Source organism: Mchenga conophoros, linkage group LG3 (assembly GCF_057382185.1).
Source record: "Mchenga conophoros isolate Kocher_MC1m ecotype Shallow Benthic linkage group LG3, M_conophoros_male_GT1.1, whole genome shotgun sequence".
NCBI lineage: Eukaryota > Metazoa > Chordata > Actinopteri > Cichliformes > Cichlidae > Mchenga > Mchenga conophoros.
In genome coordinates, this window is record NC_140528.1 from 21731629 (window position 1) to 21759480 (window position 27852).

Below are 27852 nucleotides of genomic sequence, written 5' to 3' on the forward strand. Positions count from 1 at the left end.
GCTTTCCTTGCTCTGTGTTCCCATGGTTTTGGGGGCGGTGGTGTGGGATTGATTAAGGAAATGGTTGGGTTAATAGGAATGACCAAAATGAGAAAAATAAATCGATCTTCAATAAGAGAAAGGATTATTCTAAGAAGGAATATTTTTGATGGATCAGAATTATATAATGAAATATGAACAAAATCTTTTGTTAATCATTGTTTATTAACTGAACCTTGTTGAATTTGAGTAGAACTGTTTTTTAATTTGGCAGAAACACGGCAGCAGTTTGAAATGAAACTATCCAGGCTGTAGAGTAGACGAGCAAAATCAAGAATCCACTGAGATTTTCTAAGAAGGATTTCTTAAATGAATTGTTGATACGCTGTTATGATAATCCACTGAGCTTATTGAATTTGGGGAGAAATGTCCTTTAATGTGCAATCACACAGTGGGCTGAGATGAAACTGCACACAGTGTGGGTGTCCCAGAAGAGAAATCAGTTAAAAATTTAGTGTCAGCTAGTAAGCAAGAATTTAAAAAATATTTTTATAATATCAAATTTGTTCTGTTATATAAAACTGTAATTTATACTAGTCAGGTGGATCATCAACGATCATCAATCAGTGCAGTACCAGCAAAATTCAGACAGACACACAAACACACACATGCACAATTTTACTGTCTTAACACAGTATCATAAATCTAATTAGAATATGCTATAGTCCTTTAAATACCAATTTAAATATATTTCAAAAATATATTACAGCTTTTTTCAGTCTGTTGAACAAAAATCCCCAAAGAAGAAGAAGCACTACCATAAAACTTTGTGTAAAAGTGCAAGAAAGTTTAAGAGGCTTACAAATGACGGCTCACATAACTGCGGTGTTACAAGTCAACCTCGTTCATATCTGTCATCATGAACAATGCTATGGTTTGTGCTGGAGCGAAGCTGCACACAGCTGATATTATCAGAAAAAAATACATACTGATTCGATTACCTTCACACGCAGATTCACACAAAGACGACCAGCTGCATCAGCGAAGTTTAGAAGACAGACAGTGAAACTTAAAAAAAGGAAACAGACAGATTTGTGGGAATGCTGGGGCTGGGGAACATTAGTAATTAGAAACACAAAATGTTTCTAAGCATTTGTAAATGTTTGTTGGAGGGTTTAGAGGAGCTGAATCATTTGTGTGAAAGTTAAAGTCAAACACACTCTTAGTAGAGAGAGACTGTGTCTGCAGATCAAACAGGTCTCACTGTGATGTCCCTTTAGTCAGACTCTGTCTCTGCTACATTAATGACTGAAAGTTGTCACGTTCTTATTTAGTTAATACTCTTTAAACCAGGTATACACTTTTAGTTTAATACATTATAGATTCTCTGATGAAGAAATACGGTATATATATGTAACCTGATGAAGCGGTATCTAAAATGTTTTTATGTTTGACATACCAAGACTGTTTCACACTGCAGGAGTTGCAGATGATAAAACAAAGACTGTAAAGCTAAGCAGCTTGTTTGCTGTTTATCACTGCCTGTCCATTAGTCAAATTAATATTACTTTTATCAAAAATAATTTCCCGTCTGTATTCGTCGTCTCCTTGTGATTCATTCAGTGTCCCCATGTCGGTCCATGTGTGTCGAGCCGTGTCTCTTAGTTTGTATCCTGTTTTATTTGGAAAGTCTCGTGTCCTGTGTTCAGTGTGTTCAGTTTTGCTTTCTCCTGTCTCATCACATCTAATTTGTCCCTGCTGTGTCCTCATGTGTTTCCACTTCCCTTATCATCCCTCTGTGTATATATTGTGTGACTTTCCTTTTGTTCATTGTCCCTACATTGTTTAGTTTCACTTTAGCCATGGCATCATTATGTTCATTTCAGTCAGCTGTTCCCCCGTGTGTTTCCACTTCCCCTGATCACCTCCTGTCTGTATTTAAGTCCTCTGTCTTTCTTTATTCAGTGTCAGGTCGTCTGCGTTGCCTCCCTTCAGGTCTTATCACAGTTGATTCAAAGTTATCACAGTTTTGTCACAGTCAGTTAGTTTTCCTAGTTTGGTTTCAGTTTAGTTTTTGCCACTGCTCATGATGCTTTCATTTTGTATTCACGTTTATAGCCTAAATAAACAGCTTGCCTTTTTTTTCAAAACTTAGTTCTGCCTCCTTCCCTGTCTGCACTTGGGTCCACTTCATCATAACACTGGTGTACCCCACCATGACAGTTATGTCCAAGTTTTCCATGTTCCCAGTGTTTAGTTTCCCCACTTTAGTCTTGGTTAGTTTTCCTTTAGTTTGCTCCTGCCTTTTGTTTTGTTTTGCTCACCAGCCTTGAATAAACGGTTCGCTTTTGGTTAAACTTTTGTTTCCACGCGTCTGCTTCTGGGTCCACACTTCAACCTCCACATAGTCCACAGCCCACACTGTGGCTGGGGTCAGGTCACAGAGTTTTGGACTTTAACTGGCATTTTATGCAAGGTTTCATTATTTTCCTGGAATTTACTTCCCATGTTTTGCTGGCTGTGTGTTATGACTCTGGAAATTATTCTAAAAAATATTAATTTGTGATTGTTTCATGACCAGATCCTACAGACTCTTTACAGTCATTATGGGATGGTTTTACAGGTGGGGGACACTGATATTTTTCCTCCTCATACCAGTGTCACTACTGGTATGAGAAGAGACCAGTAACCTGTACTTGTATCTGACAAAACAATCAGAAACAGATTTTATAAGGGTGGCCTGAGGGCCTGATGTCCTCTAGCAGGCCCTGTACTCACTGACTGGAACCATGCATGATTGACATTTGCCATAGAATACCAGAATTATCAGGCCACCACTGGCAGATGTGTTTTTCACCCTGAACACATATGACAGATATGAAAGGGTCCAGAGAAGTTGTAACATCGTTCTGCGTGGCCAGTTTGATAGTGGGCCAGTAATGACCCAAGAGGCATATCAGTGGAGGGAGGCACAGACATCTATGGGCTGGCAGCATCACCCTGACTGCAATTAGGCATCAGGATGAAGTTTCTGGACCTCTGGACTGATTACCAAACTCTACGCTGGTGCAGTGGTTGCTCCTCCTGCTGCAAGACAATGACACCAAACACACCTCCAGGCTGTGTGAGGGCTGTTTGACCAAGAAGGAGCGTGATGGAGTGCTGACCAGATGGTCTGGCCTCCACAGTCACCTGACCTAAACCCAGTGGAGATGATTTGGGATGAGATGGAGCGCAGAGTGAAGGCAAAGGACCAACAAGTGCTCAGCATCTCTGGGAACTCCTTCAAGACTGTTGGAAACCATTTCAGGTGATGACCTCATGAAGCTCATGGAGAGAACGCCAAGAGTGAGCAAAGCAGGAATCAAAGCAAACATTAAATTTTAGTAAGCTCTTTGGGATCCACTAAGGTTTTTGAAATTCCGTCATATTTTGTTTGAGATATCTTTTTTCTCTGCTGATCAAACTGGAGAGTCTCACTGTAATGTGCCGGCGAGTCACACTCAATTTTACTTTTAGTTTGGAAACTGAACAGACTTTCAGTAAAAATAATGATTCAGCAATGTACAATGTTGGGAACTAATACATTTATAACTATTTTCTAAAGGATCATTTAATGCCACTACAGGCAAGCTAAAGTCTAGCTATCATTTCATAATTCCCACAGCAAAAGTAAGGTGACAGGTGACCACAATGTGGCAACAAGACTGAATTAAGACTGGAAACCTGCACCATCATCTCATCCATCCTCTCAGTTTGGAAAGTAGACCTACACCATTGTCTCAAAGGTATACTCTTCTGTTGGATAATTTGTTGGTTTGTTAAAAACCGACAGAGGAAGCTGTACAAACACATCACATGTCAGTTTTCAGCAGAAGTGTAGGAGAGGACAAAATGTAAGCGCTGAGAACTTCAGAATCTGAGATTTGTCCAGATTTATAGAGGAACAGATCAGATTTATTTTGTTTATATCATGTTCAGTCTTTCAAAATTAGAAAAGGCAGAATTTGTGCTGTTCAAACACACTGATTCCACAAAAAGACAAAAATGTGAAATTGCCTAGCTAACAGTTACAGAGTGTTACGAGTTCAAAATTGGGGATGGAGACAAGAGAAAAAACCACAATAACAACACTGGTCCGGCCGGGTTGAGTCAAACGATGATTTTAATGATCACATGCGTGGGAGATGGACACTGTATGCAGACAGCCTCAGATCTCAAAATGGTGGAGCATTGATCAAACTTTTATAGCCTCTGGTGCCTCCACCTTATCATAAAAGCCTAAACATTCACATGCTTTTCTCTCACACGGCGCCTAAGCTACGACCTTGGCTCCCTGTTTATCTGCTCCTGCTGAGATGGGGCAGAAAACTCCAGCATGTTCTCTTCTAATCAGACAAATAAGGCGATGACTTTCTGCGAACAGTATTTCTTATAACATCATAAAACAATATCATTCATCCACAATAAATCAGCAGTCTAATGTAATGCAAATCAGTTTAACTAATGCAATAGTTATCAGCTTCTTCTAATTCAGGAAAATAATGCCAACTAAAACTACCTAATAAGTCACAATCTTTACTTAGGGGTATAACATGGCATAAAATAATATTATAATCTAACACTATGCATTGTATAATAGCCAGTGAGGGGACAGACATGGCAAATGGTGCAACATGTCAGACTGTGGGATTATACATTTGTTAGTTTTTCTAATGGCCTCTTCAAAAGGTAAGTTTTATTCCATATTGTCATTTTTGGTTTTTTAAGTTATTTATTGTGACAGGAAAACAAAACAAAACAAGAAGCTCCTAAAAAGGTCATAAATGTGAGAACTTTTCCAAAGAAATCTCAGTCAGTTATGCCTGAGATAGAGAGATGATTATAACAGAGTAAAGATAGCATTAAAATGTTGGTGACAGAAGTAATGCTAAAATCTCAACAAGCCAAAGTTACATACATGCTAAAGAGAAAGATCAAACAGTACTGAAATGAAGAAGTGGGCATTACGGGGCTTCCCCAGTGAAATAACTGAACTTGGAGCACAAAATAATAAATAACATACCAGTAATGCGCGGAGGGAAGGCTTCTGAGAAAATGTATAAGTTCACAGGGAATTTCTACAATAGCACGAGTTAGATGTGGGCAGATTGATGCAGTTATCAATAGTATTGATACCAATGCTGGTATTGTTACTGGAGATATACTACTGCAATAGGATTGGTACTTTGTTTCTGTCCTGTAAGTTCAGTATGTACCTCAGTGAATTCTGTTATGTAGTTGTTGTTGTTTTTTTTAAATGAAACATAAAACACGGACTATGAAAGCCTCTTATTTTGTTTGTGCAGCTCTAACAACAGTGATACAAGCACAGCAGACTGTGCTGGCTGCAGTGGGAGAAGATGCTGAATTCAGCTGTCAGCTCTCGGAGACTAAATACATCCTTCAGGTCACATGACAGAAAATCTTACAAGATGTGGAGACAAATGTTGACACCTACAGCTTTACTGAATTTTCAAAATGCAGAAAAAAATGATTGAGTTTGCTGATTAAAACACTGATGAAACTCTGCACTGGGAAGTTTTTGTACTTTACTCGGTACAGTTGATCATTCTAACATGCCTTGGAATGTCCCACAAGGAAGGGAGATTCTTCCTTCCTTCGGGGACATTTGAGTTTTCAATAATTTGGCTATTGTACGACGTTGTTTCAATACGTGGTACAATAGCCAGTGGGGACACAGAGACGTGCACCATGTCAGACTGTGGGATTCTGTGTTTGTTTTTTCTTTTTATGGCCTTTTCAAAAGGTAAGTTTTATTCCGTATTGTTGTTTTTGTTTTTTAAAGTTATTTATTGTGACAAGAGAAAAAAAAAGAAAACAAGAACCTTCACTCGTAATAATTAAAAATTGATCCTAAAATGTGAGAACCTTTCTCTGAAGTGACAAAGAGATTGTCTTTAGACAGAATTAGAGGGAGATACAATTACTGAAGAGTTTAGATTTTGTTTGAATGAGTGACAAAACGTTTCTCCCACTGAACACTCAGCCTAATAAAAAAGAACAAAATCAACTTTCTGTGTCATGAGTTGTTCATCATTCAGATTAATGAGACTGTTTTGAGAGCTGTGTGAAAACAGCTTTAGACTGTTTTGTTAAAGGTTGCCCCATGCCTATTCATATTACGATGAAAGCAATAGATAAACCACATGTTTGTGTGTTATGTATGTATGGTTGGTAAATTAACAAAAATTGGGTTGTATGTGGCCTACAATGTAAAAGACGTTTCACAACCCCAATGTAGTTAAAAACAAGAAGGCACTCATTTCCATTAGACAGAGATGGAGTTCAGGTCATAAGTAGTTTACTGACAATTATTTAACATTTGAAATGAAAAGATCCGTCAGTCCATTCACATATATACTGTTCAGAGAAGGAATGTAGTTTAGAGCAAAGTGTAGTAGTGTGAAGTGGCTAAACACACTCACCAATTGTTCTAAAATAAACAATTTATCAAAACATTAACAGTCTTTCACACATACATACAGTTTATACACTATTTTAAAAAGAAGGGGTTGAAGACCTGATTGATTACAAAAAGTCTATTAAAATGTTCTGGGTAACCACAGAAATCTTAGTCAGTTATGTCTGAGAGAGAATGTTTATGACAGAAGTAATGCCAAAATCTCAACAAACCAAAGTTACATACATGCTAAAGAGAAAGATCAAACTGTGCTGAAATTAGGAAGTGGGCAATATAGGGCTTCCCCAGTGAAATAACTGATCTGAAATAACTGAGGCACAAATTAATAAATAACATACTAGTAATCCACAGAAGGGGAGGCCTCTGGGAAAATGTAGAAAATCAATGGGAATTTCTACAGTAGCACGAGTTACCAGTCAATACCAGTCCTGGTATTGGTTATGTTGAAGTGATGGGTTTTATAATTTATTTTTGGTCCACTGAAGGGATTGTTTTGTAGCCCCAATATTGATATTTTGTAAATAAAAAATATGACCTCAATTAAACCTTTAAATTCCCTGCACTTGTCATAGATATCTACATGATGTCCAACAAATATACATCAAGTCCAAGGTTCTAATGTTGAACGCCATATTGATGTCCAGCTTAAATCATGGTTGGACCTCCAAATTGTTGGAAAAGTTCAAATGCAGTACAGACCTCCAGAATTGGTCATGGACCAACAGAACCAATATAGACACGATCTGTACATCTATCTGACTTTCTTTGTTTAGTTGGTAGCTAACTGAATTGTCTTACTTTTTTTTTATAGATGAAAGAAAATGTCCCTGAAACATACAGTATGAAACAATGAGTGTCAGGTTTATATTTATAGTCTACATCACATTTAAGTGGTACCCATATGTCAATTTGTTTGAGCCTAAAACACAGACTACTCCATGACCCGAATTATTGTTTAATCCTTCCCATCAATACCTCTCAGTTCCACATCTCTAACTCATGTTATTCTCCATGCAGCTCTAACAGCAGTGGTCCAAACACAGCAGACTGTGCTGGCAGCAGTGGGAGAAGATGCTGAATTCAGCTGTCAGCTCTTGGACACTAAAGACGTCCTTCAGGTCACATGGCAGAAAATCTCACGTGATGTGGAGACAAATGTTGCCACCTACAGCAAGTACTATGGTCAGAGAGTGAATGATGGCTTTAACGATAAAGTCAAGTTTAAATACACTGGACTACAGAACTGCTCCATAGTCATCAGGAATGTGACGGAGCAGGATGAAGGATGCTATCACTGTCTGTTTAACACTTATCCTGAAGGCTCCTTCACTGGTAGAACCTGCTTCCAAGTCTACGGTAAGAACTTTTGCATTAATGTGTTTAAATGTGCTAGAAACTGATTTCCTTTCAACAACATATTCCTTGCAATATCTCCTGATCCTTCACAGAGCTGCATGAACCTGTTGTTGATGTCAGAGAGTCAAACTCTGCTGAAGAGTGGGTTGTTTCCTGTTCAGCCACTGGTCGACCTGCTCCCACTGTAACACTCTCACAACAAGACCTCAGCTTCTCACAGTACAACACTGTCAGTGTGTCCAACACCAACGCTACATTCACTGTCACCACTACAGCTGTGCTCTCAGGTTCACGTAAACACAGCACACAGGTGGGATGTGCAGCACGAGTGCTCTCTGCTCCTCACAGAGAGGTGATGGAGACGATTCCTTAGGTCCAAAAAACATCTGTTGGTGGTGAGAAACTCTTTCTGTATACCACAGACTAGACTAGAGACGGATGATACTTGGGTAAATTTGACTGGGATCTAATAACAATGACTTCAGTACTTCATGAGTGATGTATTATTGTTGGTCAGCGTCACGTTTTACTGTTTTTTTCACAGATTTTCCCTCAATCACTGTAATAGCTGCAGCAGTGCTGGTGTTGGGTTTGTCTTTTTCTGTTGCTCCACTATGCTGCTTGAAGAAAAGTTACCTTTTCACTTTCTAGTATGTCGTTTTGTAATGTGTCTTATCTTATTAACATGATAGTGATTTATTGATTCTAACCCTAAATCTATCCAGTAATGTCTGCACATATTTTCAGTACTGATTTTAAGGTGTTTTAATCCTTCTGTCACTCAGGGAACCCAATAAGGATTCAAATACTTCAAAAGTCAACCAATGACATTGATGTGTAAGACTATTTAATAATTATTTATTGTTTATATTTCATTTATTCATTCATTCTTTGCACTGTGATTTAACCCATCTTTGTGTAAAGCAGGGGTGTCAAACTCCAGGCCTTGAGAGCCAGCGTCCTGAAGCTTTGAAATGTATCTCTGCTGCAACACACCTGAATAAAATTATTAGGTCATTAGCATGACTCTACCCTACTCAAGTAAATTTAAATAAATGTAAGTACATACCACCAGGTAGCTCCACTCGTACCCAGTGTAACGGGAAGTGAGAGGGTTAGGTTTTGGCGCTTTGAATGTTCAGTTGTGTGATGCAGCGATTAACGTTTGAGTAAAATATTGGGCTCCCTCGTGTCTTCCCTACATTCCTCCACAATGTCCGTTTTTGCAAAAATGTACTTCTAGAAGCACTTTTATTGCACGATGTTCATTCACTCATGAGCTGCTGCAACATGAATCAAATGGCTGAACTGCCACCTTGGCGTGCAGTCAAGTTCTACAGTCTGCTAATGATCTAATAATAAGTATTAATATTCCTCACTCACCTTACTAAATGTTTGTGAACACAGCCAGAAACATTTGCATCACAAACACAGACTAGTGTTTATTAGCAGAAGCTTTTGGGTGGTTGCTCTCAAACCTGTGTACAAGTTGAAGCATTAATGGTCCCTTCACTGATTTCCAGGTATCCAATGTCAGGGCTAACAGATGGATTCAGACGCAGGCAGCGTTCTGGCAAGCAAAGGGTTGACAATTTATTAACACAGAAGGGAAACCACAGTGATGTGTATATACAGTGAATGGGGCAGGGCTTCAGGGCTCCAGGGGAAGGAATCCACACTCGCTCCCCACTCGGCCCAAACTCCGCCACTCCTCTTCTTACGCACACTCGCTTCTCCACAGCCACTCTCGCTCCAATTTCCACTTATGTTGACACACAGGGATCACAGGTCAGGGTCCGCCACCAGTTCCGGGGAGATCTAAACACAAAGAGTCCAATTAGATCAATACGCCACACAACACTGAGAGAGTTTGTCTTAGGAGAGCTGAGAGCACGAACATGGGAGGTTCAACGTTCCAGTGCCGAATACTCCGTGCCGCAGCGTTAAATAGGCAAGGGGGACGCCGCCTGATCAGCAACAGGTGTAGAAATCACCGCAGATACGTGGGCCAAGGGTGAGAGCCCACAATGAGCTCCACCCAGGGAAGCAGGAGAGAAAACAAAACAAACCTGTGGCCAACATGAGCGAGCCGGAGAGGCACAGGGACCATGACAGCCAATACCAAGTGCACAAGTTCACCCCAGATGGTTCCTCTTCTCTGTAACTTGGAGGATGTGGAGTAGGCTGTATTTTAATCAAAGACATATCAATCAATCAATCAATCAATCAATCAATCAATCAATCAATCAATCAATCAATCAATCAATAACCATGTCTAAAAACAACACAGGTTGACCAAAGTGCTGTACACAGTAAAAGAAAAAGTAAAAAGTAGAAACAAATACACACAATGAACAAAACAAAAAATAATCCCAAATTTCGTTTTTTTTCCTGAAGGGGTCAAACACTTTTATGCAAGAATGACAGCGAGGTGAAAAACCTTCACCCGCAAGAAAACTCGAGCTGTGACTCATAGTACGAACACACACCTCACAGTAACACACTTTGTTTAATGTGAACTTTTTGCCAAGCTAGCTAATCCTGACCAACACACCAGACACAGAAGATAAAGGAACGATGTTTTACTGTTAGAGACAGAAAGGTTAAAACATTTTGGCAGAGGGCTAAAAGGGGCTAAAATTACCCAAAAAGAAATTCCATTTGACCAAAAACACTTAATTTTTAAAAAATTAAGTATATAGTTATGAATAATGAACAAATAATTAACAAACTGGGGTTTATAAATCGTGTAACACATCCTTATGGTAAGAAATTTTACCTTAATGCGTTACATGTGTTAGAAGTCAATGTATCTTTAACAATATACTCCTTATTTTATATCTCCTGATCCTTCACAGAGCTGCATGAACCTGTTGTTGATGTCAGAGAGTCAAACTCTGCTGAAGAGTGGGTTGTTTCCTGTTCAGCCACTGGTCGACCTGCTCCCACTGTAACACTCTCACAACAAGACCTCAGCTTCTCACAGTACAACACTGTCAGTGTGTCCAACACCAACGCTACATTCACTGTCACCACTACAGCTGTGCTCTCAGGTTCACGTAAACACAGCACACAGGTGGGATGTGCAGCACGAGTGCTCTCTGCTCCTCACAGAGAGGTGATGGAGACGATTCCTGAGGTCCAGCAGACGTCAGATTATCAGTGATGGTGAGAAACTGAGATGCAATAACAATGCATTGTGCTAGTATGCATTTTCTCTTTGATCAATAATTGATGTATTCATTTTGATCAGTGTCACATTTTTCCTGCTTTTTCAAGTTTCCTCCTGGATCATTGTATTAGCTGCAGTATTGGTGATGATGGTGTTTGTCAGTGTTGCTGCTCTGCAGTAGGCTACTCTTTAAAGAAAAAGACCAGATAACTTTCATTTTTCATTTCTTGTCATTTTTTTCTACACCAAAATCTATCCAATAATATCTGCATAACATTTTCTACTTGTGATTTAGTTATTAATTCTTTGCTTCATGATTCAATCGGTCTTTGTCTAGTATTAAATTTTATGTTTCCCATTTAATCCCACTGGCTTTAAAGTGTTTCACCAGATTTTTACGAAGTATTTCCAGTCTTTTGTTGGCTCTGTCCCAAATGTTCTGAAATGTGTTGCATGTATTAAAAGAAGTTGGACCAAAAAATGTACTATGTACTTATAAACTTACATTTATGAAAGCTGAACAAACACTGATATACTTGACTTTTGTAACAGTGAAAAGGCGATCTGTTTTTATTGATAAATATATATGTTTGCATTACTGTTATTTAGATTGCCATGTTAGAACGTAGCAAACAACATTGTTTGTTCCTCTATGGTTTCTTTAGTTTTACAAATCTAAATGTTTTTGGTCAAAAGATTAATAATTTCATATTGAGGTCAGATGGTCAGCAGTTTTGATGTTTTTGCAGAGATTTTATTTTTTGCAAAATAGCACAAGTAAACATTAAAAGTAGTTCCTAAATCAAGGCATTTATTATTAAGGCGGCCATTATTATGGCCCTGTGTGGAAAAAGTGATTGCCCCCTAAACCTAATAACTGGTTGGGCCACCCTGAGTAGAAACATCTGCAATAAAGTGTTTGGGATAACTGGCAATGAGTCCTTTACGAGGTGCTGGAAGAATTTCTGCCCACTCATCTTTGCAAAATTGTTGTAATTCAGCCACACTGGAGGGTTTTTGAGTATGAACCACCTTTCCAAGGTCTCAGCTCCTCAATCAGATTCACGTATGAACTTTGGCTAAGCCATTCCAAAGTCTTTCTTTTGTTTTACTTAAGCTGCTTAGAGGTGGACTTGTTGGTGTGCTTTGGATCAAGTGCACTTCAGCTTGTGGTCGTGAACAGATGGCCAGACATTCTCCTTCAGGATCCCAGAAACTGGATTCTGTTCATCTTGACGTTGCATCTCCAGACTGAGAGATCTCAATTACTTTGTTTCTTATTTGCTTCTGAATTTCCTTGGATTGTGCCATGATGTGTAGTTTTTGAGGATCTTTTGGTCTACTCTACTTTGTCAGACAGGTCCTGTTTAAGTGATTGATTCAGCACAGGTTTGGCAGTAATCGGGCCTGGCTATGACTATGGAAAAATTGTATATTTTCTATTGATAAATGCAAATATTTTATGTCTGTTATGTGCATTGCCGTGTGGAGAATATAAGGAAAACAATTGTGTGGTTTACCTTGTTTCTTCCTCTTAGATTTCTTGATTTTTTTTAAAAATTGCAATAACTTTATGTTAATTTCAGTGCACTTTCACATTTCTTTAAATTCAAACTACAGTCCTGTGAATAACTAGAAACACTTCTAGCAGCACAAATGTGAGCTAATTGTTTTCTGCTTGACTTTATCAGTCTCTCATATTGTTGTGGAGGAATGTTGGCCCACTCTTCATTACAACGTTGCTTCAGTTCTTTGAGCTTTGTGGGCATTTATTTAAGCACAGCTCTCTGAATGTCCCAGGTTGAGGTCTGGACTTTGCTTTTCAGCTATTCTGCTGTAGATTTGCTGCTGTGTTTGGGATCATTGTTCGACTGCAAGACCTAAACTTTACCTATTAAACAGTTAACTCTGTATTTTACACTTTATGTGAATATTGTTGCAGATTTCAATTATTAATGTTTTTATAACTTTGTTCTTTCTTATATTTAATATTATACAATATTTATACTTCATGTCTCTGTCTTCTTTTGAACACTCCAGCACAGCATCACTATAACTTTGTCCTCACTGACAATAAAGCTGTTTTATATATTTCATTGCAAATGTTTCAAGCAATTTGTAGCTGTATCTTAAGATATTTTGTTAATAATATAGTATTTTATATTGTTTTTTTCCCCATATTTGAGAAATATTTAACATGTAAAAGTCTGTTTATGTACAATTTGGTGATATTAGCCCTGATTATTGGAGGAACTTGTACATGAAGCAGATTTCTGAGACTTCAGATTTGAAGGTTGTTGTCATATAATCTAAATGATGGCAGATTAACGTTCCCTACCTCTGTCCTACAACCACAGGACTCCTTTGCATTCGACTGATAGAAATTTCAAGCTCAGTGTTAATGAAGATTTCAAAGGCCTTAGTGCAGGGGTAGGGCACGTCTAAAACCTGCAGGGACACCGGCCCTCGAGGCCTGGAGTTCCCTACCGCTGCCTTAGTGTGAAAGGAATGAAGCTGTAGCGCCTCCCAGTGGTTGAAAAGAGGTACACAAGAGGTTAGAAATAAGAGGCTGTAGAAATAACATTACAGAAAAGCAGGACATGCTCAAGCAAAACATTATAGAAAGTCTGTCACGGTTCTGGGTCAGTTTGACCCAGTATTTTGAGTTGTCATGTTTTTGCAGGTTTAGTTTAGTTCCATGTGTCATTTTCTGTCTCTCTCTCTATGTCGAGTCTGCGTCTTAGTGTGATGGTTTCTTGTTCCTGTTTTATTGTGAAGGTCTGCGTCTCATGTGAGTGTGTTCAGTTTGACCTCTGTCTCGTCTTGGTGATTATTCCCAGCTGTGTCCACCACCTGTGTGTAATTCCCCTGTGTTTCTCTGTGTATTTAAGTCGTGTCCTCTGTCATTGTAGTTGCTGGTCCGTCTGTGTATCCACCATGTCTCACCCGTGTGTTTGTGCTCTGTAGTTTAGTTGTTTCCAGTCTAGTTTAGTTCGTGCTCCATTTGCTGTTTGTCCATATTTATTTTTGTGTTCAATAAACCACCTTCACTTCTCCACTACTGCCTGCGATTGGATCCTCATTTATTATTTTCACACGGCTCTCCTCACCCGCCGTGACAGTACGGACCAGCCAGATAAGGATCCAGCGGCAGTCACCCCACCTAGGGAGCTTCAGGAGGCCGTTATCGACTCTGCTTCTAAATTGATTTACCAGCTGTTAGAGCATGAGGGAGAAGCGTCTCTTTACACTGTGGAAGCCAGCCTACAACACCTTATTTCCAGTTACCCCTGGTTATTGGACTCACTGCGTCCGCTCGTACAGAATTTTGTTCTTCACGAGCTTCACCTACACCCCCCGCCGCTACCGCTCGCCTGCTCATGCAGTGATATCATCAGTGACAAGTCGGGTGATAGAGGCTAATGCAAAATGGTGTTTCAGTGAGGCACAATTTATTATGACAATACATTTTTTTTTAAATACTCAGTATGAATTAAACAGGTTAAAGGTCAATGCTCTGTTGTAATATAAAGACAAAATGATTGACAGCAGCCCAGCAATATCAGTAAAACACAAATTAGCCACATGGTGCAATGTAAGGAGCTCTGTGATTGGTTAGGAAAGGACAGACTGGCCACCTCGATTTTTCTTCACTGCACATTGATCCATAGCTTTGCTCTGTAAAGGCTAACAAAGTGCTTTTGCTTTACAAAGACATTCAGCGTCGGTATTCACTCTTTTAAAATGCCACTGAACACTGGAGTGAAATGGAGCCCTGATCCTCAGAGTTTTATTGTTGCTAACATTTCTTATAGATAGCACAGATAGTGCCCCACTGCAGTAATCACTCATGTCTAGATATTCCTGTTAAAAAGGAGTTTTTCCTCCCCACTGTAACATGGCAAACATAGCAAACGGATAATCCAGCTGAAGCTTCAGACAGCCGTCAGACAGTGAAACACTGCCATCTGCTGGACGCGAATAACAAAGACGCTGCTTTGACGGGTGAGGGAGTTTCAACAAGTCTGCAACGACTCAAGCATCAAACTACAGAACTATTCTAGCGGACATGGTGCTCTAATGACTGCTTCATTAACGCAGCTCAGAAAGGATCAAACATATCAATAAATCATAAAACACAAAACGTCTCTTATTGCCCAGGGCTCAGGAAGTGAGTGTGTTCCTTATAGCCCAACACGTTCTCACTCCCAACTCGTCAAACGTGTGACGCATGGTCAGGCTCCCTCTGCTTCACTTATGGACCATATGGACCACCAGGTAAGACCATTTAAACGGACAGCATTTATAGAATGACTATTAAAAGTCTGCGAGTGTCAGTAATGTTAATGTGGTTATGTTAGTAATACACCGAGTGCTAATATAACAGCTTTAAGATGCATTTGTAGATATTATTACGTGTTTTACCGTCTTTATGGTGCTAGCTTAAAGTTACGGTGTAAACGTTAGCTTATATTGGAGGAAAGCTGTTACTGTTTAAACGATGTTAGCACAGAAATATTAGCTTCTGTCATGACTGATGAAGTTACTAGTTAATAAAGTTTCCAGTAAAGTGTTTAATCGCAGCCACAGACTGACAGCAAATATCTCGATTAGCTTCAGTGCATCTGTAATAAATATGTGCAAGTTTCAGTGCTTCGTTTAAACTGTATGATACTTATACTGACCCAGGGTCAGTGTAAAATACAATCCTAGCTGTGTGAACAAAGCCTGGCTGCTTTAATCCTGCATGACAAACCTCAGGATGCAGGTTATTATTACTCTTTCCTGCTGGCACACCTGTCACACCTGAGAGTCAGCTAGAAACTCACAGTGACGTGGACATCATGCAAAGACTGCCAGACTCTGTAATACTGCAAATGATCAGTGACTCAGGTTATCACTAAACTTTAAACGGCACCTCTGTGTCTCTGTGTGCTGAACATCTAGGATTGAGTCAGGCTGCATTGACTGTGGGACTTTAATGTGTTAAAAGCAGGTTGAAGACGGCTCAGAAACATTTGAAGATTAAAATTTAGCATTATGGCTGCTGGTGGTTTGTAAAGCCTCTACTCAGCTGTATTTTTGTTACTAATTTATGTTTGTTGTTGTTTAACACAGATTTCAGAAGAGCAAATATGCTTAATAGTTTAACTAGCAGAGCACAAGTGAACGTAAGCTCTTGATTTCTAAATATCCTTTTTAAACAAACTCCCAGTATCTGAGCAGCAGTTGAATGTTTTGTTCTTGAATCATAATATGCTGCTATGTTTTCCCATCTGATGTTGTTAAACTGCAGCTGCTGCTGACCTCCGGACAAAGAGAAAGGTCTTTGAGAAGGTGATGGCTGTGAGGCGCCTGAGAGAGGAGGAGATGATCCTTTGCAGGGAGATGCAGCATCACTGGACAGTGTTGCAAATGCGATCTGTGGTGTTGGGGACAAGCTCCTCAGACTGTAAGCACATCTTTTATTTATTTATACATTTGGTGATGAATTGATTGAAAATAATAGCAGATGCTAAAGTCTTACTGGATCTTTTACCTATATTTGGGTTGCTAGCTAACACTGCCTTCTCCCTTAAAAAAAGTTTAATTACATGATCCTAACTCCTTGTGTTTATGAGGTGAGTTTTTTTGTCTGTTTGTTTGTTTTACTTATATTTAATAGTTTTGTTGTTTTTACAGCCTCCCTTGTTGGCATGTCGGAGGATGCACAGAAAGGACTCCATAGCCTGGTTTAAAAACAAAGTGAACTGAAAGCTGAAACGCTCAAAGTAAAGGACGTGTACAAGAGAATCCTCAGCCACCAACCACTCCTGGAAATGGACTTAGAGGAGGAGGACGTTTCAGACGATGAGAGTGATTTGAGCACTTCTGATGAAGACTGATTGTGTCATCATTGATGTTATGTTTGCTAGAATAAAAAGTTAATCACATCTGTTTAATGTGATTTTTATAATGTCTGTTTTAGAAATTGCTTATCAACAGACATTTTACATGTTGAGAAGAAAAATGTAATTCCCTTGGTGCAGTTGTTTACCCTGAATCATTCTTTCCCATCTAATTTAATGACTCGTGTACATGTTCAGATACAATAACATAATTGAATTCATGGGATGCTTTCTGGGCTGCTCAAATTACCACAAAATGTAAAAGCACCAGGCAGCACACTCACAAGGACATGTTTTGTTCAGTGTTTTGTTGAAGAAATCAACAAGTACAACTGAGATGTTTGCTGTAGTGGTGTGTTTGTTAAGAAGCATGCCAGCACACTGGTGAACTGACAGTCCCAGAATGCACCCGAGCCAGTGACTCGCCCCAGAACAAATGACATTAATTATCTAGAAAGACAACCGTGATCAAAGACTAAGTAAAAGAGTAGGAAACAAAAGATAAGGAAAGGTACTGTGGGGTAGGAAAGAAAGGCCAGAGCTGTGCAAAATGACCTCCAGCAGGCCACAAATATGCACGTCTGCTCAAACGGTCAGATACTGACTCCATGAGGGTGGTATGAGGGCTCGACGTCCACAGGTGGGGGTTGTGCTTACAGCCCAACACCGTGCAGGATGTTTGGCATTTGCCAGAGAACACCAAGCTTGGCAACTTTGCCACTGGCGCCCTGTGCTCTTCACAGATGAAAGCAAGTTCACACTAAGTACTTGTGACAGAGTCTGGAGACATATTGGAGAACCTTCTGCTGCCTGAAACATCCACCAGCATGATGGTTGGGCAGTGGGTGACTAATGGTGTGGGTGGCATTTCTTTGGGGGACCGCACAGCCCCCCGTGTGCTCGGCAGAGGTAGCCTGACTGCCATTAGGTGCTGAAATTAGATCCTCAGACCCCTTGTGAGACTATATGCTGGTGCGGGTGGCCCCGGGTTCCTCCTAATGCAAGACAGCGCTAGACCTCATGTGGCTGGAGTGTGTCAGCAGTTCCTGCAAGACGAAGGCATTGATGCTGTGGACTGGCCCGCCCATTCCCCAGATCTGAATCCATTTGAGGACATCTGGGACATCACGTCTCACTCCATCCACCAACTGCACCACAGACTGTCCAGGAGTTGGCAGATGCTTTAGTCCTGGAGTCTGGGAGGAGATCCATCAGGAGACCATCTGCCACTTCATCAGGAGCATGCCCAGGTGTTGTAGTGAGGTCATACAGGCATGTGGAGGCCACACAGACTACAGAGCCTCATTTTGACGTGTTTGAAGGACATTACATCAAACCAGATGAATGAGTCTGTATTGCACTGATCAAGGAACCAACCCAATAGGAGCTAAAGGCATCCTCTTCACATTACTTAACATAGTGAGTTTATACTATGTTTAATGTGCATTTTCTTCATCAGTCTAGAACATAACATGTTAGCGCTCCCTGGTTCTTTTTGGAGACAGATCCTGAGACAGCAGGCAGCTTTGGAGAACTCATGCCAGCTGTGGTCATTAAGGAAAACTTTGATTTAATATTGATTTCATGACAACTATCCTCAGGCACATATTCCTGGATATATACAATGACACGAGTAGACACTAACCCCCAGCAGTCTGGTGCTATGACAGCATAACTAAGGGCTGACCTGAACCAGTTCCAACTATAAGCTCTATAAAGAAGTGAAGTCTTATGCCAACTCTTAAAAGTCTTGACCATGTCCACCTCCAAAACTCATAATGGACTTTGGAGGTTGTTAGGTATTTTAGTACCATGGGAGCATTTACTGGATATTGTTTTATAGTGACATTATACAGGAAAACTCTGTCATTCAACAAGGTTGAAATACCACAGAGATCACTCCCTCAGCTACATTAGTTTCTTAATCTTTTAGACGCCTGTTGAAGGCCAAATGGTTTGTTTCAGATTTCACTAATGTAAGAACTCTTCGTTTTGTGCCTTGAAAATATGTCGCTGAGATAATCACAATTGTAGCTGAACTAATAAACTACACAAAGGATGCTTCTTCACCCAAGGGCAGGAAGACGCTGCCTTATCTTGGTCTGTACTGGTTTAAACTGATAAATCTGCTGTCTCATGAATTTTACCCTCTATATAAACTGTTGTACTTGTGAATAAAGTTGAGTCACTTTGGGAAGACAATCTAAAGCAGTCTCTGTTTTCTTGTTCTCCCAAGCTGCTCCCGAGCTGCTCGTACTAACACGCTGAATGGCATGCTTGAATATTACTTGAGAATATATTTGACTGTGTTACAGACTAAGGGACATTCTCTGCTGATAGGTGAAGGTACATTCTCTGCTGATAGACGTCCACGCCTCGGAGGAAGCCGATCCACGGAGTAGGCCCTGGAAACAGTTTCCTTCAATTTTGGTGTCAGAAGTGGGATCCTGACGAAGGTAGGCACTCGTCTTTTATTTTATAAGACTGTGTTATGCCTTTCTCAGTGATCCACATAGAAACGGGATACGCTGACGAGGCCTTCTTCAGTGGCCCACATAGTAACAAGTGGGATACACTGAGGAGCCTTCTTTAGTGGCCCACATAGAAACACAGGAAGTTGCCTGTTGTTTTGTAAATAAAAGCAGAAAGGACACAGGAAGTTGCCTGCTGTCATAAACTAAGAAGTTGCTCACCAGCAGAAAGGACACAGGAAGTTGCCTGTGGTCATAAAACGAGAAGTTGCTCGTTAAAAAGTGAGAAGTTGCTCACTAAAAACATAAAATTGCTAGCAAAAAATCAAGTAACCTCAGGTGTGCCACAGCAAAAATAAAAACTAATTTAAATCCTTCAAAGCGTCTAAACCCCTCTGGAAATCACTGACCATGGGTCAGAATAATTCAAAGACCTTAGACGGGTCCGATAAAAAATCTAAATTAACTGTAAAACCGAAAAAAATAAAATATAAAATCACAAATAGCGGCTCAGTACGACTCCCACTTCCGGTTACGTTTAACCCACGCTCGCGAATCAATGAAGACTTCCATGATTACGTATCCAGAACATGCGGAAGTGCTTACGTGACTGATTTCGTCTCGAACTTAAGAACTATAACTTTAATGCATCCTAATGTATTTCCGGAGCCCTATCCCGAACGATTATCGCCAGAAAACAGGTCAGTAGAAATGTTAAATACTATTTGTGATAAGGAAAGTAGGCTGATTAAAAAGTCCTGTAAAAAATATATGATAGAATGTCGTGATGTGACCAATCGCATGCTACCACTATGGAAAAAAGGACCCGAGCCAGACGTAAATGCTTTAAATCAAGCCAGTGTAGGCTCTAGTAAATCCACTGCAGAAAAAACTAGCCTTATATGCCCATCCGTTCAACCTACGGCTCCGCCGCCTTATGATGAAAAAACAGAATTAATAGCTGCTGCGGCGGCTGCACGTCACCAGCGCGTATATCCTGATATAACAGCAAAATCCCAAAGGAGTGAGGAAGGCACTGAAATGACACCTAAATCAGAAGAAGATGACTGGTTTAACCTAGATCAAAGACAGGAACGAGAATACACTGAACGAGAAAGAGAGTTACAGGAACATAAAAAGCAAACAAAACAGTTAATGACAGAGTGTGAGGAAATCATGAAAGATCCTTTAACTGAACGTACGGAAGCTGAACTGCAGCAAGCCGTTTCCGTCATAGATAATCATGTTCAGCGCCACACTAGAGTAGCGAATGGTTTGACTGTGCCAAAAGCAATAACTAACACCAGAAATTTAATAAGGAACTACTTAAAGCAGAAAAAAGAGGAAAAAACTCAAGAGGGCCCCCACAAAAACACCCGTTATAAAGAAAAGCAGGGATCACAATTTAATGACGTCAGCACCTCCCTCCCGTTCATGATAATAGGGGACATGTGTTGCATTCAACCCCCTAAAATTTCAGAGTTAGCAGCAACCATTAAAGAACTTCCCGATCCTCTACAAAATCCTACAGCCTTTGTTTCTGCATTACAGAGAAGTACCAGATACCACCACTTGGGTGGGCCTGACTATAGATATATATTATGTCAACGAATCCCAGGTGTGACTGAATCTCAGCTTATTGAAGAAGTAGAGGAACTAGACCCTAAAAACGACCAAGCAGCCAACACCACCTCGTTTTTGTGGATAAATGATGACAAAATCACAGCCTTTTTTCAAAATCTAAAGAAATTTCTGCTCACAATGTCTAGAGATAAAATTGATTTAAATGCAGTAACCATGTGTAAGCAAAAGCCAGATGAATCCATTCTAGTGTTTATGAAACGTTTCACACACTGCTGGACTAATGAGGCATGCATGCCTGAAGGAGGAAATGATCAGATTTTCATAACAACATTCTTAAACAATATTCATCCAGAATGTTCACAACTATTGAAGCTGACTGCCACTGATAATCTCTATGACATGAAAATAAAGAACTTTATCACACTTGTCAAAACAAAAGCTGGTGCAGATCTTTTCCCAACAGCACGAAGGCTAAAACTGTTAAGATGATGTTGAATTTTGATGTTGAAGGCTCAGAGGAAAGTGAAAAAATGATGTATGCAGGGGCCCCGTCCCCTCAACAAGCGCAGCAGGGAGATTTCAGAAGGAAAGATAGGAGTGGAGACGTATGTTTTTATTGTGGAAAAATAGGACACTGGAGGAGGGAATGCAAATCAGCAGCAGGTAGATCTCAACCACAAAACACAGGACCAGCTCCTGCCACTAGGCGTCAGCAGAGCTCTTACAGACAAGGTAACTGGCAACGCAGACAGGAATCACATCAAAATAATGGCCCCTTTGCACTTAGGCAGCAACCTTATAATCCACATTTTAATCCCCACCCATATGATAACGAAAGACTGGACCAACCATAGGGAGGCCCAGGTGATGATGAGGGACAGTGTGAAGCACTACACACGATGCTGCATTTGCAATTGTCCCGTAACACAGAAAGCTTGCCCATGTTAGATATAGAGATAGGTGAAAAGACTTATTCCTTTTTAGTTGACAGTGGAGCCACTAAAAGTTCACTGTCTGGAAAATTCTATAGTGGGCCTGTTTCCTCTGTGTGCATCAACACCATGGGAATAAACGGAACTCTAGTGCAATGCCCCAAAACTCATTCTCTAAAAACACGCTGGGGCCCAAAACCAGATGAAATTACATATCATCCATTCATAATTATTCCAAACTCGCCTGTGAATCTATTAGGCAGAGATTTAATGGCAAAAATGAACTTGTGTATTTCATTTAACACAAAGGGTGAAATGTTTGCAGATACTGATAACAGCTATGTTTTCTCTGCCCTATGCACCGACACCATGGAGAAGGAACAGCCTCTGTGTCAGCTGGACGCCTCAGCGGAGAATGAACTCAATATCCATCTGACTGGTATCCCACGTCACACTCTGTGTCAAAAACATGTGCAAACACCGTTACCAGGTAGCCCCATGCCTGGAAGCCACATATTTGTTTCTCTCACACTGTTCAACAACATGATAACTGCTCACACCAGTGAAGGCCGAACAGTGGTTTTGTCACATAACTCGGACATAGGCTATGACATTACTGCACCATGTCGACACATAGATCTAACCTACCCCATACACTGTACTATCTCTGCTGTCACATTGCCAGCTGAATATCAAAACATGACATTATGGTCAAGAGGTGAGAATGATGTAGGATTTATTGACTGTACACCTTATCATGCTCAGCTGAAAAACAACAAGCCGGTATATGTCAAGCAATATCCCATTTCCACTGAAAAAGCCGCAGCCTTAGACATCATCATAGGAGATTTATTGACAGCTGGAGTAATAAAGCCCACAGTATCTCCATATAACACTCCTGTCAATCCTGTGCCAAAGCCTAACAAACCTGGCGTATGGCGTTTCACACAAGACTTAAGGCAAGTTAATGCAGTCATTATGCCTCTGCCACCTATTGTCCCAGATGTTCCCAGCATACTGACAGCTATTCCAGCAACAGCTACACATTTTACTGTGGTGGATTTGTGCTCCGCCTTTTTCTCAGTACCTGTGCATGAAGACACACAGCTGATATTTGCTTTTACACATAGAGATAAGCAGTACACATGGACTCGCTTACCCCAAGGCATGGTAGACAGCCCTGCGGCTTTCTCAATGGTGGTACGTGCTACCCTGGACGGCTTCACTCCTCCAGAGGGCTGTACTCTGATCCAGTATGTAGATGATCTCCTCCTCTGTGCTGAAAGTGAAAAACTATGTCAAACTGCCACACACATGCTACTCCAGCACCTCCAACAGACTGGCCACAAAGCATCAGCAAAGAAAATGCAGTACTGTCAGACTTCTGTTCAATATTTGGGATTTACACTGTCTCACGGACAACGTTCTATGACTACAGACAGGGTCAAAGCTGTGACCTCTGTCCCTAAGCCCACTACACAGAAAGAAATGCTGTCTTTCCTGGGCATGGTGAACTATTGCAGACAGTGGATACCAGACTGTTCTTTTCATGACCACATTCTGCGTGAATGCTGCAAAAAAGACAAGCCTCCTCGAATACTGTGGTCCACAGAAATGACTGCCTCTTTCAATGCATTACAGGGAGCGCTGACCTCCGCCCCTTGTTTGGGTCTGCCTGACTACCACTTACCGTTCCACCTGTACGTCACAGAGAACGGCACAACCTGTGCAGGTGTATTGGCCCAAGAGCATGGCTGTGGCTACCGTCCAGTAGCCTTCTACTCAAAGGTGCTGCCAGCAGTAGTTCAGGGGATGCCGGCCTGCCTGAGAGCAGTAGCAGCTTGCTCTATCATGATAAGGGACTGCGAGAAGCTCACACTCTCACATGACACTATTCTACACACCAATCACCAGGTCACGACCATTCTAGCAAACATAACTACACAACACATGACCGCACAACGTCGCTCAGGTTATGAAGCTACACTGACTTCAACAGCAAATCTCACTATAAAAGCAAGCAGCACACCCAATTCGCCAGCACACTTACTCATTCGTATGCTGTGTTCCTCTGACCGACAGGATGGTTCAGACGACCCTGACGATCATGATTGTATGACACGTATACAGGAATCCACAGCACCACGCCCAGACTTAGAGCAGACACCAATCCCAGACTCAGTCATTGTTTATGTGGACGGGTCCTGTTCAAAACCAAATGACAACTTATTTCTTTGTGGCTATTCGGTGGTGACATTGCCTGACATCATACTAGAGGCTCACTCATTACCATTTCACTCAGCACAAAAAGCAGAGCTCATGGCTTTAATACGCGCCTGTGAGTTACATGTGGATAAGCGGGTAACAATTTACACTGATAGCCGTTATGCATTCGGTGTGGTGCATGACTTTGGCACATTGTGGAGACAAAGAGGATTTAGATCTGCTGATGGAAAATCGATCGCTAATTCTGACCTTGTTCAAAGACTTTTGCAGGCTATACAGCTGCCATCGGCAATTGCAGTTGTTAAAACGAAGGGGCACAGCACGGCTGACACAGACGAAGCAGTGGGAAATGCTCTTGCAGACGTAACCGCGAAAGCAGCTGCTGCCTCACAGCAACCACCCAGAAGGGAAGTATTATCTTTGCCTTTACAGCTGCCACTTGTCACGCTCCCAGACTATTTAGAAACAAATGTTGACCTAAAATTCATACAAGAGCAAGCCTCTGCCTTAGATTACACTTACTGGGAAAGTAATGATTGTACCTTAGATAACAGAGACGGCTTATACAAAAACCTTGAGGGTTTGATTGCCCTCCCATCTTCACTACTGCCAATCCTTGTCCGCCATTTTCACGGTGTGAGTCATGTCGGACAAAGAGGGGTAATAGGAGCAATAAAATCAAGATTTGTAATCGAGAAAACATCACACGCAGTAAAACGCATATTAGCAACCTGTCTAACATGTGCACGAACTAATGTAGGAAAACCAAAAGCAAAACATCAGCATTTACCACAACCAGATTTCCCATTTCATACATTACAAATTGATTTTACACACATGCCAGCACAAGGAAGCATCAAGTACTTACTGGTAATAGTGGACCAATTTAGTAAATGGGTAGAAGCTTACCCAACATCAAAAGAAACTGCAGAAGTAGTCTGTCAAAAGTTGTGCAATGAAATAATACCCAGATTTGGAATACCTCACCAAATTAACAGTGATAGAGGACCTTCATTCACATCAGAAGTAATTCAAAAGTGTGCTAAAACTCTAGCAATAGACTGGAAATATCATGTGCCATACCATCCTCAGAGTTCAGGAGTTGTAGAAAGAATGAATAGGACCATAAAAAATCGCCTGACTAAAGCAATGATAGAAACAGGAATGACCTGGATCAAACTACTTCCTCAAATCCTCTGTGAGATTAGAATGACTCCATCCGCAGCAACCAAATTATCTCCATTTGAAATAATCATGGGAAGACCGTTTCCAACACCATGGTCAGCCTCCAGAGGGGCACCGCTATTGGAAGGGGACATAGACACTGCATTGTCTGACTATGTTCATAACCTGGTAGAAACACTGAATAATAACTATCAGAAAGTTTGTCTCTCTCAGCCTCTCCCTTCCATAGATCCAACCCATCCGTGGAAACCAGGAGATGCGGTATTGGTAAAGTTGCTAAAACCAAGGGCACTCGGGGAGGCCGCGTGTTCCAGCCCCCAGACTGTACTTGCAGTGACGAGAACCAGCATCCTAACAGACGGACAACCTCAGTGGATTCATGCCAGCAGGGTTAAGACCAGCCCCACCAAACCACCTAAGGCGTCGGATCAAGTAGATGACGTCTCCGGCGAGCCAGCGCCCGGATTCAATACACCTATAGATGACGACTCAGGCGAGCCAGCGCCCGGATCCAATCCACCTACACACACACAATCACTGATTAACACACAACGCCGGAAAGAGCCAAGACTCAGAAAGCCCTTTGATCCCCCACCTGAACAACAACAAGGTACTCGAACATCCAGCAGGAACAGAAAGCCTAGAGTACCACACAATGTCTAACCTGATAAAGATAGACTCGTTTCATCCTGATAATGGAGAAAATGAAATGCCCATTGTCATCACACGAACCTGGGACCAGGCCAGGAGACGACTAAAGAACTGTCTTTTTTATATATTTAGGTTATTAATCATATCTACTGCATTAACCTTAGGATTTTTATTTACTATTTCGTATTGTAAAGTGCAACCCTGTTCACATTTCTGCAAGCCACATTTTGCTGACAATACCTCATGCTCCACTTGGCAAGACACCCACCTAGTACACTCGTCACGTTCTCTAAAATCAGTAGAAAGCAACACAGACACCACCAATAAACCATCTTATGCACCCCCTAGAACAGGAACTAACGCCTGGTATGACAATGCCAGAATAGCCGCTCGTGACTTAGGAAACAGTAACTGTTATGTCTGTTCAAAGGGTAATCCAGAACAGGTCATAGTGGGATATCCAATTTCAGGTTTTCCCTTAACAAAGATGCTATTCAAAAATGATAAAAAGGGGCCCTTAACAGTAACCCTGATTGAAGCGGTGCAAGTAGAACTAAGTCCTTTAGATTGTTTATTCATATACACAGGACAAGTCTCTAGTAAGGATGTTAGCATGATTAATGATTCTACCCACCCCTGCAACCAAATGAAGCGCCCCGAAGACCGCACTGAACCTCTTTCGCCCCCAACACAGGTGCGCCATCACCCAAATATCTTGATGACATGCATACACCGACCAAAACTTGAAAACATAAATTATGACACACAAAACTATACGTTCTTTTCTGACTCTCCAGGAGCACGCTGTAACGAAACATGGCTAGCACCGAGTGTTGACAGGACACAATATAAACATATGTTTTCTTATATATATGCATATATAAGTACGCATTCAGATAACTCAACAATCCTGCATTCGCCCAACACACTAAACGACTCGTACTGGGGAGGCATATTAAAAGGCTTTACAGCTTCGCGCCTGACCAGACCAATCCCACATGCTTATTGGATGTGCAATAATACTCTTAGATTAGCCTTACCTGTTAATTGGACCGGTACCTGCGGTCTAGTAACTTTAGCTCAAGAACTACTGATACAACAAACCTCGGATCTGCCTGTATCCAGCAGACGGACGGAACGCTCCGCTTATTCACATAACGTTTACATAGATGCTATAGGAGTTCCATGCGGGATACCAAATGAATTAAAGGCACAAGGAGAAATATCAGCAGGGTTTGTCTCAATACTACCGTGGATACAGGTAAACAAAAATGTAGGCTGGATCAATTATGTTTATTACAATCAGCAAAGACTTACTAATTTGACCAATACGGCCCTTAAAGCCCTAGGAGAACAGATGTCTGCTGCCTCCTTAATGACCATGCAAAATAGAATGGCCTTAGATATGCTGTTAGCTGAGAAAGGAGGTGTTTGTGCTATGTTTGAAGATGTTTGTTGTACTTTTATTCCCAATAATACCGCCCCTGACGGTTCATTTACACAAGCTATGAATAAACTTGAAGCATTGCAGATAGAACTAAGAGCCAATACAGGTCACGGTCAGTGGCTAGACAAGTGGATGCAGGACACGTTTGGAAAATGGAAGGAACTCATTGTAGCCTTTGTAACAGTTGTAGCATGTATTATTTTGTTTTTGATGATTATTGCCTGTTGTGTGATACCCTGTGTACGCTCAATGATAACCCGTATAGCTACTAGTACAGCTACTTCAATGTATTTGCAATTAGCACAAATTGATCCTGAGGATGTGCCAGATGTTACCAATGATGTTCCTGATGTGTATATTGAACATTAGGTTGTGAACTATTACATTTTATGATTTGCTTTTTATATTATGTTATTACATTTGTGATTTTTCCTTTCTATTTGAGTTATTATTTTTTTTTAAAAAATAATAATAAAA

At 40.8% G+C, this 27852-nt stretch overlaps 2 protein-coding genes across 2 annotated transcripts in view; one reads left to right on the plus strand and one right to left on the minus strand.

Annotated features, from left to right (window-relative positions):
- Window positions 1-27852, minus strand: part of LOC146577674 (protein NLRC3-like) — a 175400-nt gene that overhangs the window by 56751 nt on the left and 90797 nt on the right. The window lies entirely within an intron of this gene.
- Window positions 5657-26467, plus strand: LOC146577677 (OX-2 membrane glycoprotein-like). Its single transcript, XM_085268380.1, has 4 exons — window positions 5657-5788; window positions 7481-7819; window positions 10678-10969; window positions 23671-26467. Exons 1-4 carry the CDS (start codon window positions 5734-5736, stop codon window positions 23753-23755), a joined length of 771 nt encoding a protein of 256 aa, XP_085124506.1. The 5' UTR covers window positions 5657-5733; the 3' UTR covers window positions 23756-26467.